Source organism: Scyliorhinus canicula, chromosome 4, assembly GCF_902713615.1.
Source record: "Scyliorhinus canicula chromosome 4, sScyCan1.1, whole genome shotgun sequence".
Classification (NCBI taxonomy): domain Eukaryota; kingdom Metazoa; phylum Chordata; class Chondrichthyes; order Carcharhiniformes; family Scyliorhinidae; genus Scyliorhinus; species Scyliorhinus canicula.
Genome location: NC_052149.1, coordinates 88,475,655 through 88,490,044, shown reverse-complemented (window position 1 = coordinate 88,490,044; position 14,390 = coordinate 88,475,655). Strand labels below are relative to the sequence as shown.

Sequence of the window (14,390 nt, the reverse complement as noted above, 5' to 3'; positions counted from 1 at the left end):
CCAAGCCAACTTCTGACCTGCCATCCACACAGATGTGCTTACGTTTTGATGAGAACAGATGGCTCGTGAATAGAAGCAGGAGTCCAGTCTAAGTTTTGTTCTCCCAAACTCCCGTTTGGACTCATCTTACACCACCTCCTTTCCATCATTATCGCCCAGATACACCCTTTTCAAGAGTGCAACTAATACTTTGCCCTGGCTGAGCTAAGCTAATTTGGCACAGTCCATCACCTACATTTTGCACTTCATGGTCTACAGGGTTCAGTATCATCCCTCATAGAGCATTCATCCACTGAACCATAGGGGAGTTGGGAAGATTCACTCCTGGGACAACCAGATTAGCCTTTCTGTAATTTTTCCTTCTCTGATTGTAAATGCTTTTATGTGTACTCAGCCTAGTGAGCAGACCACTGCCCTGATACTGGGTCTGTGAACATTTTCATCTCTTTGCAATTGTGTTCCAAAAATGTGTGTGAAGTGTTGACAGCTTGGTGTGTGTATATGTCTCTGTGTGTGTAATCTGTGTCTATATAAAATGTGCAATCCCTGTTAATAGCCTTCTTGCAGGATTGTTTTATCACATTACTCTGCAGTGCTAAGGAATGCCATCACACTGTTGCTATCAAATTCCTAATCACTGCATTCCTCAGTCACAGCATCCATTATATTGAGCTCATTGCCTGGAAAGTTGTGTATTTTTAACTTGTGTGTTGAATCATTTAAACACATGAGTCAGATGAGAAACCATGAGAATTCCTGATGACCTGTATATGAATATGTATATAAATTAAAATTTATTATGCTAAAAATCATACTTAATGTTTTAAACTGTTGGTAGTTATGAATAAACATGGACACTTTATTCCAGGTAGAAATCTGGATAACTTCTTTTCATATTGACTTTCTCGTTCCTGCTCCAACCAAGCCAATAAGAGGTTCCCAAGAGAAGCCAGAAATTCTTTATACATTTCCCCTTCTCCTACTGGTTATATTTTCAAAAACAGTATTTTGCAAGAAAATTTGCATTTATTAGAATTGTAAACCTTGGTGAAGTGCATGCTTTTTAAAATAAATTTAGAGTATCCAATTCTTTTTTCCAATTAAGGGGCAATTTAGCATGGCCAATTCACCTACTGTGCACATCTTCTTGGTTTGTGCGGATGAGACCCATGCAGATACAGGAAGAATATGCAAACTCCACATGGACAGTGGGCCGGGATTGAACCCGGGTCCTCCGTCCCGTGAGGCAGCAGTGCGAACCCTTTGTGAAGTATATGCTGAGATTTCCCTCCTGTGGATATCTCAAATGTTTGATCATGGGCCTGTGAATTTGTTTTTATATACCCTGCATTTTTTTTTAAACTTCAGATTTCCACCATTCGAAGTATTTTGTTGTTGTTTAAGTTTTATTGCAGCTACTAAGTGGAAATAGTGTCTGCAAATTTATATTTCAATAAATTAGCTTGTAAAATTGCTGGGTTTCAATTTTTAATTTGTAAAGTGAAACATGTTCTTTGTAACTGAAGAGAAATTGAGTTGCATTTGATCTGTTTTTCTTTGCAACTTTTACAGAGCTGAGTCTCTACTTCCTAAAGTGAAGCTTTGACAACATTGGCTTGTGAGGAATGTCCTCAGCAGTGGACAGATTCCTCATTTTGTCAGAAATCCATGCACAAGTCTTTTTGCTAGTTCAAAACTATTGACGAGTGGGATATGCTGTTTAATTATCCAAATCAGTTTGCTGCTTTGTGAATCAAGGTGGTTCAATGTTAAAGCTACAAAACTCCCCCTTATTTTTGAAGGATCATGGAAATTGAGTTGCAGGGTATCTAATCTCTGTTTAACTTTATTTGCTATTGTGCTGTTCATTGGGTCATTTGAAGGGAATTGAGTTTTTAAACGCTTGGCATATTGTTTAAAAAGTGAGTTATGATTTCCCTTTATATGTCACCTGAAAGTCTTTGTCATTTTGGCGCAGATCCAGCATGCAAGCATTGGTTCGGGCAAGTGATTTATTGCCAACAGTGATATAACACTCAGAACTTCTATTTTCATTTCACACAGGAAGTGCAGGAATTCCGAGGATTGGGGCAGCACGGTAGCACAGTTGCTTCAAAGCTCTAGGGTCCCAGGTTCGATTCCCGGCTTGGGTTACTGTCTGTGCAGAGTCTGCACGTTCTCCCCGTGTCTATGTGGGATTCCTCCAGGTGCTCCGGTTTCCTCCCACTGTCCAAAGATGTGCAGTTTAAGTGGATTGACCATGCTACATTGTCTTTAGTGGCAAAAGGGTTAGGGGGAGTTACTGGGTTAGGGGGATAGTGTGGGCTTGGGTAGGATGTTCTTTCCAAAGGCCGGTGCAGACTCAATGGCCGAATGGCCTCCTTCTGCACTGTAAATTCAATGATTTGATATATTATATCACCCAGCACCAAATCACTTGCTTTGGCTTTGGTCATTTAAAAGAAAATGTTGCATGAGTTTACAGGTTTTCCACAATGCAAGATAAAACTGTTAGAATTTTAACCAATTGTAGATTTAACTAATTCTGTGTGATTGCAGCCTTTTATGTCACCACGCTACGCAGGAGGTCCAAGGCCCCCCATCAGAATGGGAAGCCAGGTACTGTACCCATTGTGCTTCTAACACCGCTACACTTGGTGCTCCCATCTTGTAACAGTATTTAATTAACTGACTTGCCAAAGTTGTTTAATACTGAGTGAGTGTTAGAAATTTAAGAAGAGGACTAGGCCATTCATTCCCCCTCGCCTGTTTCACCATTTATTATGACCATGGCTGATCGGTGTCCAAACTCCGTCCACCTGTCTTGACCCTATATGTTTTATATCCTGTCTAGCAAAAAATCTACCCATCAGATTTAAAAAGATTAATTGAGCTACCATCGAGTACTGGTTGTGGGAGAGAATTCCACAGTTTTGGACTGCTCTTTGTTCCCACCCTTTACATGAAGAAGTAATCCGTAGCTTCTCTGCTGAATGGTCTGGCTGACTTTCAGGTTGTGTCCTTATCCTAAACTCTCCTCACCATCGGAACAGTTTCTCCCTATTTACCCTTTCACCCTCTCTCTACCCTATGTTTATTTTAAAATCCTAAACAGTCAACCAAATTACCCCATAGCCTTCTACTTTTCAATGATTACAAGCCGAGTTAATGTATTCTTTCCTCATTCACTAACCCTTGGAATTCTCGTAATGTTTTGGTAAATCTGTGCTGCACTCCTTCCAAGGCAACTATGCCCTTTCTAAAGTGCATGGACCAGAGCTGTACATGGTACTTCAGATGAGGTTTAAGAAGGACTTGGTTTGACTGTAGAAAATCTACCTCCCGTTAATATTTTAATCCTCTAGTTTTAAAGGCTAACATTCCATTAATCTTCTCAGACTATTGCTTTGGCCTGACAACTACATTATAGAAATCTGTGTATATTGATTCCTAAATCTCTCCAGACTTCACTGTTCCTAGCTTTTTATCATTTAAGTAATATTCAGATCTACCCTTTTTTTTAGTTCAAAATAGTTACATGTGCGTGGTGTCACGCCACCTGTGCAGTTTTGCTCAATGCGCTTCCTGTGCAAATATTGTGCTGTAACCTCGGTTGGTTTGAATGTCAGTTCGTAACAACATGGAGCTGCCCTCTCTGCATGCTCGTGTGAAGTTTGGCATCAGTGTCACTGGTTCCCCTTCTGAATTTCAAACTCTGACGCAAGCTGTCAAAGTAGTGATTTATCTTTGGAATTATGCTGAGGAACATAACAGTAAAAATCTGTTGAAATGTACAGTGCCCCATCTCTGCAGCGGTATAACCTGTGGGAATTCAAACTGAAAGCCTGGTTACAGAGATGGTTCTCCTTTGTTACTTGCGTGGTGTACCCATCTTGTTAGAACTTGACAATGCTAATGAGAGCATATTTACTGTCACAATGTGCTCTGGGTGCATAATTTATTTGAAACTGGGCTTTAACGAATTGGATGTCCAGGTACACCTTGGATTTAATAGTCTGTATTATTACTTGTGGACCATTCGATTCCTTCAAATACAAAGCACTGCTTTATAGTGTCCAAATATCTGGATTATCTGCTCCCCCATGCCCCCTAACTGTTTCCTAGGTAACCCTTGGCAGGCATTTTTGTAGGAACATCAGTGATCCTCTGGTACATCTTCAAATGGCCATTTTTCAATTGTGAGATGGGACAGCAAATGCAGGTATTTAAACTGTGGTAACATCGCAGCCGAGTCTGATCTTCCCCTCCTCCACTGTCCTGTAACTCCTCCTGGGTGTGTACAACGTTCAGGAGCGAGAAATATCCACACTTTCAAAATTATCTCCACATTGTAGCCTTGGCTGTTTATGTTTTTCATCAGTTAGGTTCCTCCTCCTCCTCCAACACCATCTCTCTCCCCCTCCCTCCAATACTTTTAAATGAAAGATGTTCCCAGTAAGGAGGAAAAGTTTAATTTCACCAGCAACTGAAATCTGAAATTAAACTTGCCCAATTAAGTTTAAATGAGTTTAACATAGCTAAACCATTTCATGTAACTGGGCCAAAGTTTAACGAGTAAAGTGCTTTTTACTTTTCCCATCATCCTTTTAACTTGAGGGTTTCTCCAACATGTCAGTCAACCGCTTCATTTCCAGAGTCAGGAAGGGCTAAAAGGGGTCACGAAAAGTTATTGGCAAATAGGGTTAAGGAAAATCCCACGGCTTTCCGCACGTACATAAAAAGCAAGAGGGTAGCCAGGGAAAGGGTTGGCCCACTGAAGGATAGGCAAGGGAATCTATGTGTGGAGCCAGAGGAAATGGGCGAGGTACTAAATGAATATTTTGCATCAGTATTCACCAAAGAGAAGGAATTGGTGGATGTTGAGTCTGGAGAAGGGGGTGTGGGTAGCCTGGGTCACATTGAGATCCAAAAAGCCAAGGTGTTGGGCGTCTTGAAAAATATTAAGGTAGATATGTCCCCAGGACCTGATGGGATCTACCCGAATACTGCAGGAGGCAAGAGAGGAAATTGCTGAGGCCTTGACAGAAATCTTTGGATCCTCACTGTCTTCAGGTGATGTCCCAGAGGACTGGAGAATAGCCAATGTTGTTCCTTTGTTTAATAAGGGTAGCAAGGATAATCCAGGGAACTACAGGCCGGTGAGCCTTACATCAGTGGTAGGGAAATTACTGGAGAGAATTCTTTGAGACGGGATCTACTCCCATTTGGAAGCAAATGGACGTATTAGCGAGAGGCAGCACAGTTTTGTGAAGGGGAGGTCGTGCCTCAATAACTTGATTGTGATTTTCGAGGAGGTCACAAAGATGATTGATGCAGGTAGGGCAGTGGATGTTGTCTATATGGACTTCAGTAAGGCCTTAGACAAGGTCCCTCATGGTAGACTGGTACAAAAGGTGAAGTCACACGGGATCAGGGGTGAGCTGGCAAGATGGATACAGAACTGGCTAGTCATAGAAGGCAGAGAGTAGCAATGGAAGGGTGCTTTTCTGATTGGGGGGCTGAGACTAGTGGTGTTCCGCAGGGATCAGTACTGTGACCGCTGCTGTTCGTAGTATATATAAATGATTTGGAGGAAAATGTAACTGGTCTGATTAGTAAGTTTGCAGATGACACAAAGGTTGGTGGAATTGCGGACAGTGATAAGGACTGTCAGAGGATACAGCAGGATTTAGATCATTTGGAGACTTGGGCGGAGAGATGGCAGATGTAGTTGAATCCGGACAAGTGTGGGGTAATGCATTTTGGATGGTCTAATGCAGGCAGGGAATATACAGTGAATGGTAGAACCCTCAAGAGTATTGACAGTCAGAGAGATCTATGTGTACAGGTCCACAGGTTACTGAAAGGGACAACACAGGTGGAGAAGGTAGTCAAGAAGGCATATGGCATGCTTGCCTTCATTGGCCGGGGCATTGAGTATAAGAATTGGCAAGTCATGTTGCAGCTGTATAGAACCTTAGTTAGGCCACACTTGGAGTACAGTGTTCAATTCTGGTCGCCACACTACCAGAAGGATGTGGAGGCTTTAGAGAGGGTGCAGAAGAGATTTACTAGGATGTTGCCTGGTACAGAAGGCATTAGCTATGAGGAGAGGTTGAATAAACTCGGTTTGTTCTCACTGGAACGACAGAGGTTGAGGGGCGACCTGATAGAGGTCTACAAAATTACGAGGGACATACAGAGTGGATAGTGAGAGGCTTTTTCCCAGGGTAGAGGGGTCAATTACTAAGGGGTGTAGGTTTAAGGTGTGAGGGGCAAGGTTTAGAGGAGATATATGAGGCAAGTTTTTTTACACAGAGGGTAGTGGGTGCCTGGAATTCATTGTCGGAGGAGGTGGTGGAAGCAGGGACGATAGTGAAGTTTAAGGGGCATCTTGACAAATACATGAATAGGATGGAAATAGAGGGATACGGACCCCGGAAGTGTGGAAGATTTAAGTTTAGCTGGGCAGCATGTTCGGCACAGGCTTGGAGGGCCGAAGGACCTGTTCCAGTGCTGTACTTTTCTTTGTTAGAGCACGAGCCATGCCCTGGCGTTGTGCTTCTGCTCCCAACATCCATCGCTAACATGGTGGGTTAAAGGGCCTCTTTCTGTGCTGTAAAACTCTATAACCTGATTAAATGCTGCATCTATTTCCCTGTGTGGCATCAAATTTATTCATTATTCTTTTAGTGGATGTCAACTGATAGCTGGAGTATCATCTCCAGAGACACCACACACCTGGGAAGAGTTAAATAACTTCTGGTACTGCATTTCAAACTTTCACTTTTGTTTCTTCATGGAGTGAATTGGATTTCATCAGGGTTTCTGCTCCTCTAAAGTATCTAAAGTTGCCAGAAGGGTTTGCTGTCAATTCAGTTGTTACATTGGAATATCAGGGTTTACTTGGCTTTATTGCCAGGAGCATAGTCCTCATGTAGATTTTATTTGAGGGCTATTGTGGAATGCTGTACTGTGGACTGGTGGGATATAAAAACGGGATTGCCAGTCAGGTCATAGTAGGTAATTACCGAGTCATTCCAAGTCAGGTTGGATGTCACCCAAGTTAAATTTTAATAGAACCGTATCCCTCTTCAGAAGGTGGAGTAATCCACTTGGAGAGCAAGAAATTAAGAGGGTGCTGTGTCGGATTTTAGTTCAGTCTGCTACTCCATAACTAGTTTGGCCTTGAATAGAGGTGCAGAAACAGATTGAACAAAACCGTAAATGATACTCATGATGTGGAGATGCCGGCGTTGGACTGGGGTGAGCACAGTAAGAAGTCTTGCAACACCAGGTTAAAGTCCAACAGGTTTGTTTCAAATCACTAGCTTTCGCAGCACTGCTTCTTCCTCAGATTCCTCAATTTTTCGCAACCCCAAAACATAAATGATACTGGGGGAAACCATTTAGGACAGAGATGAGGAGAAATTTCTTCATCCAGAGAGTGGTGAGCCTGTGGTATTTGTTATCCCAGAAAGCAGTTGAGGCCAAAACATTGTATGATATCAAGAAGGAGTTAGATATAGCTCTTGGGACTAAAGAGATCCAAGGATATGGAAGGAAAGCGGGAACAGGTCACTGAGTTGGGTGATGAGCCATGATCATAATGGAGGCGGAGCAGGATCGAAAGGCCATTTGCCCTTCTCCTCCTCTTTTCTATGTTTTTATGAAGCTGAGGTGAGCTTTAAATGGCTCCAGGCTCTTTCATGAGTCTTTTAGGAGAATGACTTTGCTGTGCTGCACTGCACCCAAGCAAACGTGTTTCAGTGTCTGGTGTGCATGGTGTAACGGTAGTAGCAAGTGCTGCCTGATCCTGAAGAGTTCAGTGGGATTTATATGGCATGGTTGTGTTAACTATGGTTGGTTAAGAAAGTTTCAATGGTTAACACTCAAATCTTTTTTTGCCCTCCAATTTCGAGAAAATTATAGTTGTGCAGTATAGGATATTTTTTTTAAACTTACTTTATCACACACTTTTATCAAAGCAGGTTACAGCAAGAAAACACCCTGGGAAACACACTTCCCAACAATCAACTATACAGTCTGTATGGATTCTCCCCCCCCCCCCCCCCCCCCCCCCCCCCCCCCAACCCCGCGCACAATGAATAGCTCCTCAAACACCGTCACAAACATCCCCCATCTTTCCTCAAACTCCCCTGCTGAGCCCCATAACTTTTACTTTATCTTCTCTAATCGCAGGAAGTCACACAGGTCACCCAACCATGCTGCTACCCCTGGTGCGAAGACGGCCGCCACTCCAGCAAAATTTGCCGGCGTGCAAACAGAGGCGAAGGCCACAACATCGGTCTTCCTCCTCTCCGTGAGCTCCGGTTCTCTAAAACTCCAAATATCGCCACCAAAGGGTCCGGGTCCTCCTCCTCCTCCACTATCCTGGCTAAGACCATGAACACTCCCGCCCAGAATCTTCCCAATTTTTCGCAACCTGAAAACATGCACGCGTGATTTGCTGCCCCCCCCGCCCAGACCTCTCAACACTCATCTGCTACCCCCTGAAAGAACCCACTCATTCTTGCTCAAGTCATATGCACCCTGTGCACCACCTTAAACTATATCAGAGGAGGTCCCGTTTAGCCTTCGCAGTGCCTCACTCCATACTCCCCAATTGATCTCCATTCCATACTGCGCGTCCCATTTCTCCTTGAACATCACCACCCGCTTGCCTCCCTGCTCCCCCAGATACTTATATACAATCCCAATTTTCCCCTCCCCTTCCACATCCGGAAGCAGCATTCGCTCCAGCAAGGTGTATTCTGGCAACCTAGGGAACCCCCTCCAGACCTTTCATGCAAAGCACCTAACCAGCAGATACCTGAACTCACTACCCGTTGGCAGCTCTACCCTTTCCCTTAGCTCCTCCAGACTAGCGAACCCGTCCTCCAAATACAAATCCCTCACCTTGTCATATAGGATTTTTTTTTTCTAAATTGAGATTACCCAATACATTTTTTTCCGATTAAGGGGCAATTTAGTGTGGCCAATCCACCTACTCTGCGCATCTTTGTGTTGTGGGGGTGAAACCCATGCAAACACTGGGTGAATGTGCAAATTCCACATGGACAGTGACCCAGAGCTGGGATCGAACCTGGGATCTCGGCGCCATAAGGCCACAGTGCTAACCCACGGCACCACCGTGCTGCCCGTATAGGATAGTTTTAAGCATTGAGGTACACCCAGCCAGTGTTGTTGCTGAGCTCATGATTCTGCAACAATGCACTATTTGTTATGCTGCCAAAATAAATGTTAGGAAATATAATTTCTGTAATAATATCCTTGATCCTGGGCGTTTTCTTATCTTTTTTGACCCAAGGCAAACTTTCATTTTGTCATGTGCTTGTTTTTATTTGTATGTTCCCCACTGGTGGAACTAAGCTGTGACAAAAAACATAAAAGAAATAAGCATAGCTCTTCAGATAGTTCAGTGCCGAGTCAAGCCCTGTAGGCCAGTAACTTAGTCTGTCTGATTGACCCCCTACATGAGGCCAAATGGGTGTCCTTCTGTGCTATAAATAACCTACGATTCCATGAGGCGGGGACAAACTCTAAATTTCTGTGATGAATTACTCTGGTGGCTTCTAATGGAAAATGTCAAGCGACTGGAGAGAACATGATTGGATTAGTTTGTGATTTCCCACAACAGTTCAAATAGCCAAAACAGCAAACAATCCCTGTCTAGAAGATTTGGGAAAATTGGTGGAGATTTGGAGCAGAGACGGTGTCACTTAATTACTTTAGCATACATTTATTTTGTATAGTCATAACTTTATTATTCAACTTTCATTACAATAGTTATTGGTTTTTACATTTCCAAATTGCAGGAGTACATTTGTGGAAAATGGTTGATAATCGGATGCATACGTATCCAGGAGTATTGAGTTGGGAGTGGGATGTTTTAATGTTGATTCTCTTCACCCAGTTCCTTTCCATCACTCGCTCTCACTTTGCCTCTTCCTTGCTTGCTTTTCCCTGTCTCTCCTTTTTCTCACCTCGCAAAGCACAAGCATTCATGTACATCTCGGAGCTAGCGTACTGACAAATGCTCTGAAATTGGATGCTGTATACTAACGCTGTAATTGTGTTCAGCCCCCAGGTGGTGTTCCAGGTGCACAACCATTGCTACCCAACACATTGGATCCCACACGACAGCAAGGTGAGATGTGTTCATAGTGCCACCTAGGTTATTGAGATACCTCTGTGCTGTGCATGTAATGCGAGTTTCTTCTGCCTTCTACAGGACATCCTGGTATGGGTGGACCAATGCAGAGAATGAATCCTCCTCCACGAGGAATGGGCCCAATGGGACAGCAGGTAGGCAGCACAGGGGCTGCAGCTTTTTGCTTTGGTCTTTAAACTTCCTTGCATTGAAACATTCTTATTTAATTTTCATTGGCCACCAGTTGACATGGTTGATTGGCCTTCTCCTCTTTGCAATTTCTCTGTTTCCACAATGAGTTTTGCATTTTGAACATTTCGATTGTGTGGATCAGTAGCATTGTTTAAACTGCAAACTGTGTTTAGTTCGCTGATCTGAAGTTGAGATATAACAACAATTGTTCACAGTACCTCTGATGTAGGAAGGGAGATAATAGCAGCTAGAATGAATATTTCCCTGTCAGCTTTCCTCAATTGACGGTATTCACTTGAGTCAAAAGGTAATGATTTCAAATCCCATTTGAAAGTTGAGCACATAATCTATGATGACCCTGGCAATGCAGCCCGAGGAAGTCCTGCATTGTTGGAGGTGCTATTTTTAATGAGATTATATAAATGGAAGCTACATCTGACCTCTCAGGTGTACTTGCAAAGTGTTGTGACATTTTAGAGCTGGAGAGTTCTCAGAGCAAACATTTATCCCTCAATTCATGTCACCAAAGGGGCAGCACGGCGGCACAGTGGGTTAGCCCTACTGCCTCACGGCGCCGAGGTCCCAGGTTCGATCCCAGCTCTGGGTCACTGTCCGTGTGGAGTTTGCACATTCTCCCCGTGTTTGCGTGGGTTTCGCCCCACAACCCAAAGATGTGCAGGCAGCGATTCCCTCAATGCAAACTTTATTTTCTAGAGTGTGAGAAAAGCCACCATGTCGCTAAACCATACCCCCGAATTTGGGGGCTCCGAGTCTCTCCATCCTAGCAGGATCCGAATCCAGGCCACCAGGGAGGCAAACGCTAGAACATTGGCCTCTCTCACCTCCTGGGCTCCTGAATCTTCCGATATGCCAACGGTTGCCACCTCTGGACTCTGTACCACCCTCACATTTCATACTTCTGACATAACTTCAGCAAACCCCTGCCAGAAACCCCTCAGCCGTGGACATGCCCAGAACACATGGACAAGGTTTGCAGGCCCCCCACACAGCGCCCACACCTTTCCTCCACCCCCTTGAAGAACCTGCTCATCAGGGCCACTGTCATGTGTGCCCTGTGGACTACCTTAAATTGTATCAGTGTGCCCTGTGGACCACTTTAAACTGTATCAGTCTGAGCCTGGCGCATGATGAGGATGCATTAACTTTCCTCAGGGCCTCCTCCCATAATCCGACCTTCAACTCCCTACCCAGCTGCTCTTCCCACTTTCACTTCACCTCCCCTATAGTGGCTCCTTCCCATTCCATCAGTTCCTTGCAGATCTCTGAGACCTTCCCTTCCCAACTCCTACTCTCAACACCACCTTATTCTGTAGCCGCTAGGGCGGCAGGTGCGGGAAGGTCGAAACCTGCCTCCGCACAAAGTCCCTCACCTGCAGATACCGGAACTCATTCCCACCTGGCAGCTCAAACACCTTTCCTAACTCCAAGCTCGGGAAGTCCTCATCGATAAAGAGGTCTCTAAATCTTGTATCCTGCCCCCTCACCTGAATCGCAAAGCCATCGCTCTTGCCCATATTCAATTTATACCCTGAAAAACAGCTGAATTCCTCTGATATCCCCATAATCCCTCCAATCCCCCCTCAGCGGGTCTGAAATATACAACAGGAGATGATAATTCGCTTATAGCGACGCCCTGTGTTCCAGCCCCCCTCGCACTATCCCCTGCCAGATTACCAACGTTCTCAGTGCCATCGCCAATGGCTCTATAGCCAGAGCAAACAACAGTGAGGAAAGTGGGCACCCCCGCCTCATCTCCCGGTGCAGCCTGAAATAGTCTGAACTCACCCGGTTTGTCCGCACACTCGCCACCGGTGCCTGTTATAGCAACTGGACCCAGTCCACAAATCCCTGCCCAAACCCAAACCGCCCCAGGACCTCCCACAGATATTTCCACTCCACTCAATCAAAGGCCTTCTCTACATTCATGGCGACCTCTACCTCTCGTCCCACTGGAGGCATCATGATCACATTAAGTATCCTCCTGATGTAGGTCGGCAGATGCTTCCCCTTCACGAACCCTATCTGCTCCTCCCCTATCACCCCTATATTCTCAAGATAAGATCTTTGCCAATAGTTTGGCATCTACATTTAGCAGGGAAATTGGTCTGTATGATCCACATTGTTCCGGGTCCTTTTCCCGCTTCAAAATGAATGAGGTACAAGCTTTTTTGGCCTCTTTCCAAGCTGTCTATGCAACTTTTCCCTCCCATGTTCTTCAGTTTTGCAACTCTGGACCTCTGTGCATTCATCTTTCCTTTCCCATGACTAGTAACAAAGCTTTCCGCAACTAAACCCCAGTCTATTGAATCCCTGGCCTCTGGATTGTCGGAGACCAGATGTACCTCTAACATGTGCTTAGGACCCTGCAAAACTCCCAAAGCGCTGACTCTGTGGGAATTGCCCTGGAAGTTTGAACTGCTGATGAGACATTTCCCTGCTCCCCAGGAGACAAAGTCGGCAACTCTCTGCAGGCCATTCCAACTTACTTACCTGGATAGTGACCCAGGAAATGTTAGACGGAAAAATCCTAGTCTAACTCTTGGGGACCCCTGAATATCCTTTCCAGAACCATCTTGACTACCACACAACTCATTTCCCCCCTCCTCCCCCCACCTGCATGTTCACCCAGTCACTAACCAGCTGTTTAAGTTTCCCAAAGCTTTACCTTATATTAGTGAACACTTAGCAAAAACCAGCAGCTAGAGACCAAAAAAGTGGCCCTGGTTTGACGCCTGGACCATTGTTTTCAAAAGTGCTATATGATGAAAGTTGTTAGGTAGAAGTGATGGTTAAAAATTTTAAATCTTGATAGTTCTCAGGATTTTATGAAAATGTTAATTCAGTGCCTGAATAAAAGGAATGATGTGTATTACCACAATGCTGTGCCTTTTAATATTTGGGCGATAGCAGTAAACGTTTAGTAGAAATTAATACAATGTTGTATTGCAAATAGGCATGCCCAGCATCAAAGTTAGTTTGTTTTTACACCAAGTTATCCTTTGTACCTGATTAGGTATTAGAATTTGGAAGAGGCAAGTAACTTAGTGAATGGTAATAAAGGAAAATGACTGCGCTGATTGTGAATTTATTGGGTGTATGATTGAGTTGAATTTTCACTGCTGCCGAGTTCTGAGATGGTGGGGGTTAGTTAGACGATGGGACCACCAGTCTCCGTAGGTTTGCAAACTCTAGTTGGGTTTGTACCTGCCCAAAAATAAACTTTGATGCAGAGCATGAACTTGTTGATTTCCTGGAACCTGCATGATAACTTCGTAATTAACATTCTGTTTTTCTTCCCTTCCGTCCCCTTCTCTGCTTTTCTTCTCGTTATGGTAGTCTGATCCTTGGTTATCGTTGCAGAACTACGGCGGTTCAATGAGACCTCCACCCAATTCAATAGGTCCAGGCATGGCTGGAATGAACATGTAAGTGTTCAGATAAGTCATTGTTATAAGTGGGGAAAGCCAATTTTAATCTTTTAATGACATTGATCATTTTACAAGGTATAATCATTTCCTTTGCTGAGTTCAGCTGCATGTGTTTAAGTGAAGAAAATTGAAGCATGTATTTGACTTTTTCTTCTTTTGATATTTTTGGAGAGTTTGAAATTAATGCGATGGGTAAATTTAGTCAACAGATTTTTAAGTTATGAAAAAGGCAGCTAAAGATTTTGGGGCAACAGCTCTGATTTAGTGCTGCAAGAATGGGTTGTGACAGTTAATGCATTGAGAAAATAAATACTATTAATATATTTTCATTGCAGGGGCCCGGGAGCTGGCAGACCATGGCCTAATCCTTCCAATGCTAACTCAGTAAGTGGTGCTGTATTACATAGTATTTACAACACAAATAGACTATTTGTCCCAACAGTGTTTATGCTCCACGTGAGCCTCCTCCCACCATTCTTCTCTAATCCGACCAGCATAACCTTTTATCCCCTTCGTCCTTATTTGTTTATCTAGCTTCCTCTTAAATTAATCACTGCTATTCATCTTAACTACTC

At 44.0% G+C, this 14,390-nt stretch overlaps 1 protein-coding gene across 8 annotated transcripts in view; it reads left to right on the top strand.

Moving 5' to 3' along the window:
- Positions 1–14,390, top strand: part of ssbp3a (single stranded DNA binding protein 3a) — a 273,293-nt gene that overhangs the window by 232,466 nt on the left and 26,437 nt on the right. For 4 of the 8 annotated variants that reach the window (XM_038794725.1, XM_038794721.1, XM_038794724.1 and 1 more), the window contains 5 exons: positions 2,560–2,619; positions 10,105–10,171; positions 10,256–10,329; positions 13,724–13,812; positions 14,151–14,199. In XM_038794725.1, the coding sequence (XP_038650653.1) occupies positions 2,560–2,619; positions 10,105–10,171; positions 10,256–10,329; positions 13,724–13,812; positions 14,151–14,199 (339 nt within the window). The remainder of the gene's footprint in view (positions 1–2,559; positions 2,620–10,104; positions 10,172–10,255; positions 10,330–13,723; positions 13,813–14,150; positions 14,200–14,390) is intronic. The other 4 variants (XM_038794726.1, XM_038794729.1, XM_038794723.1 and 1 more) reach the window with 1 other exon arrangement.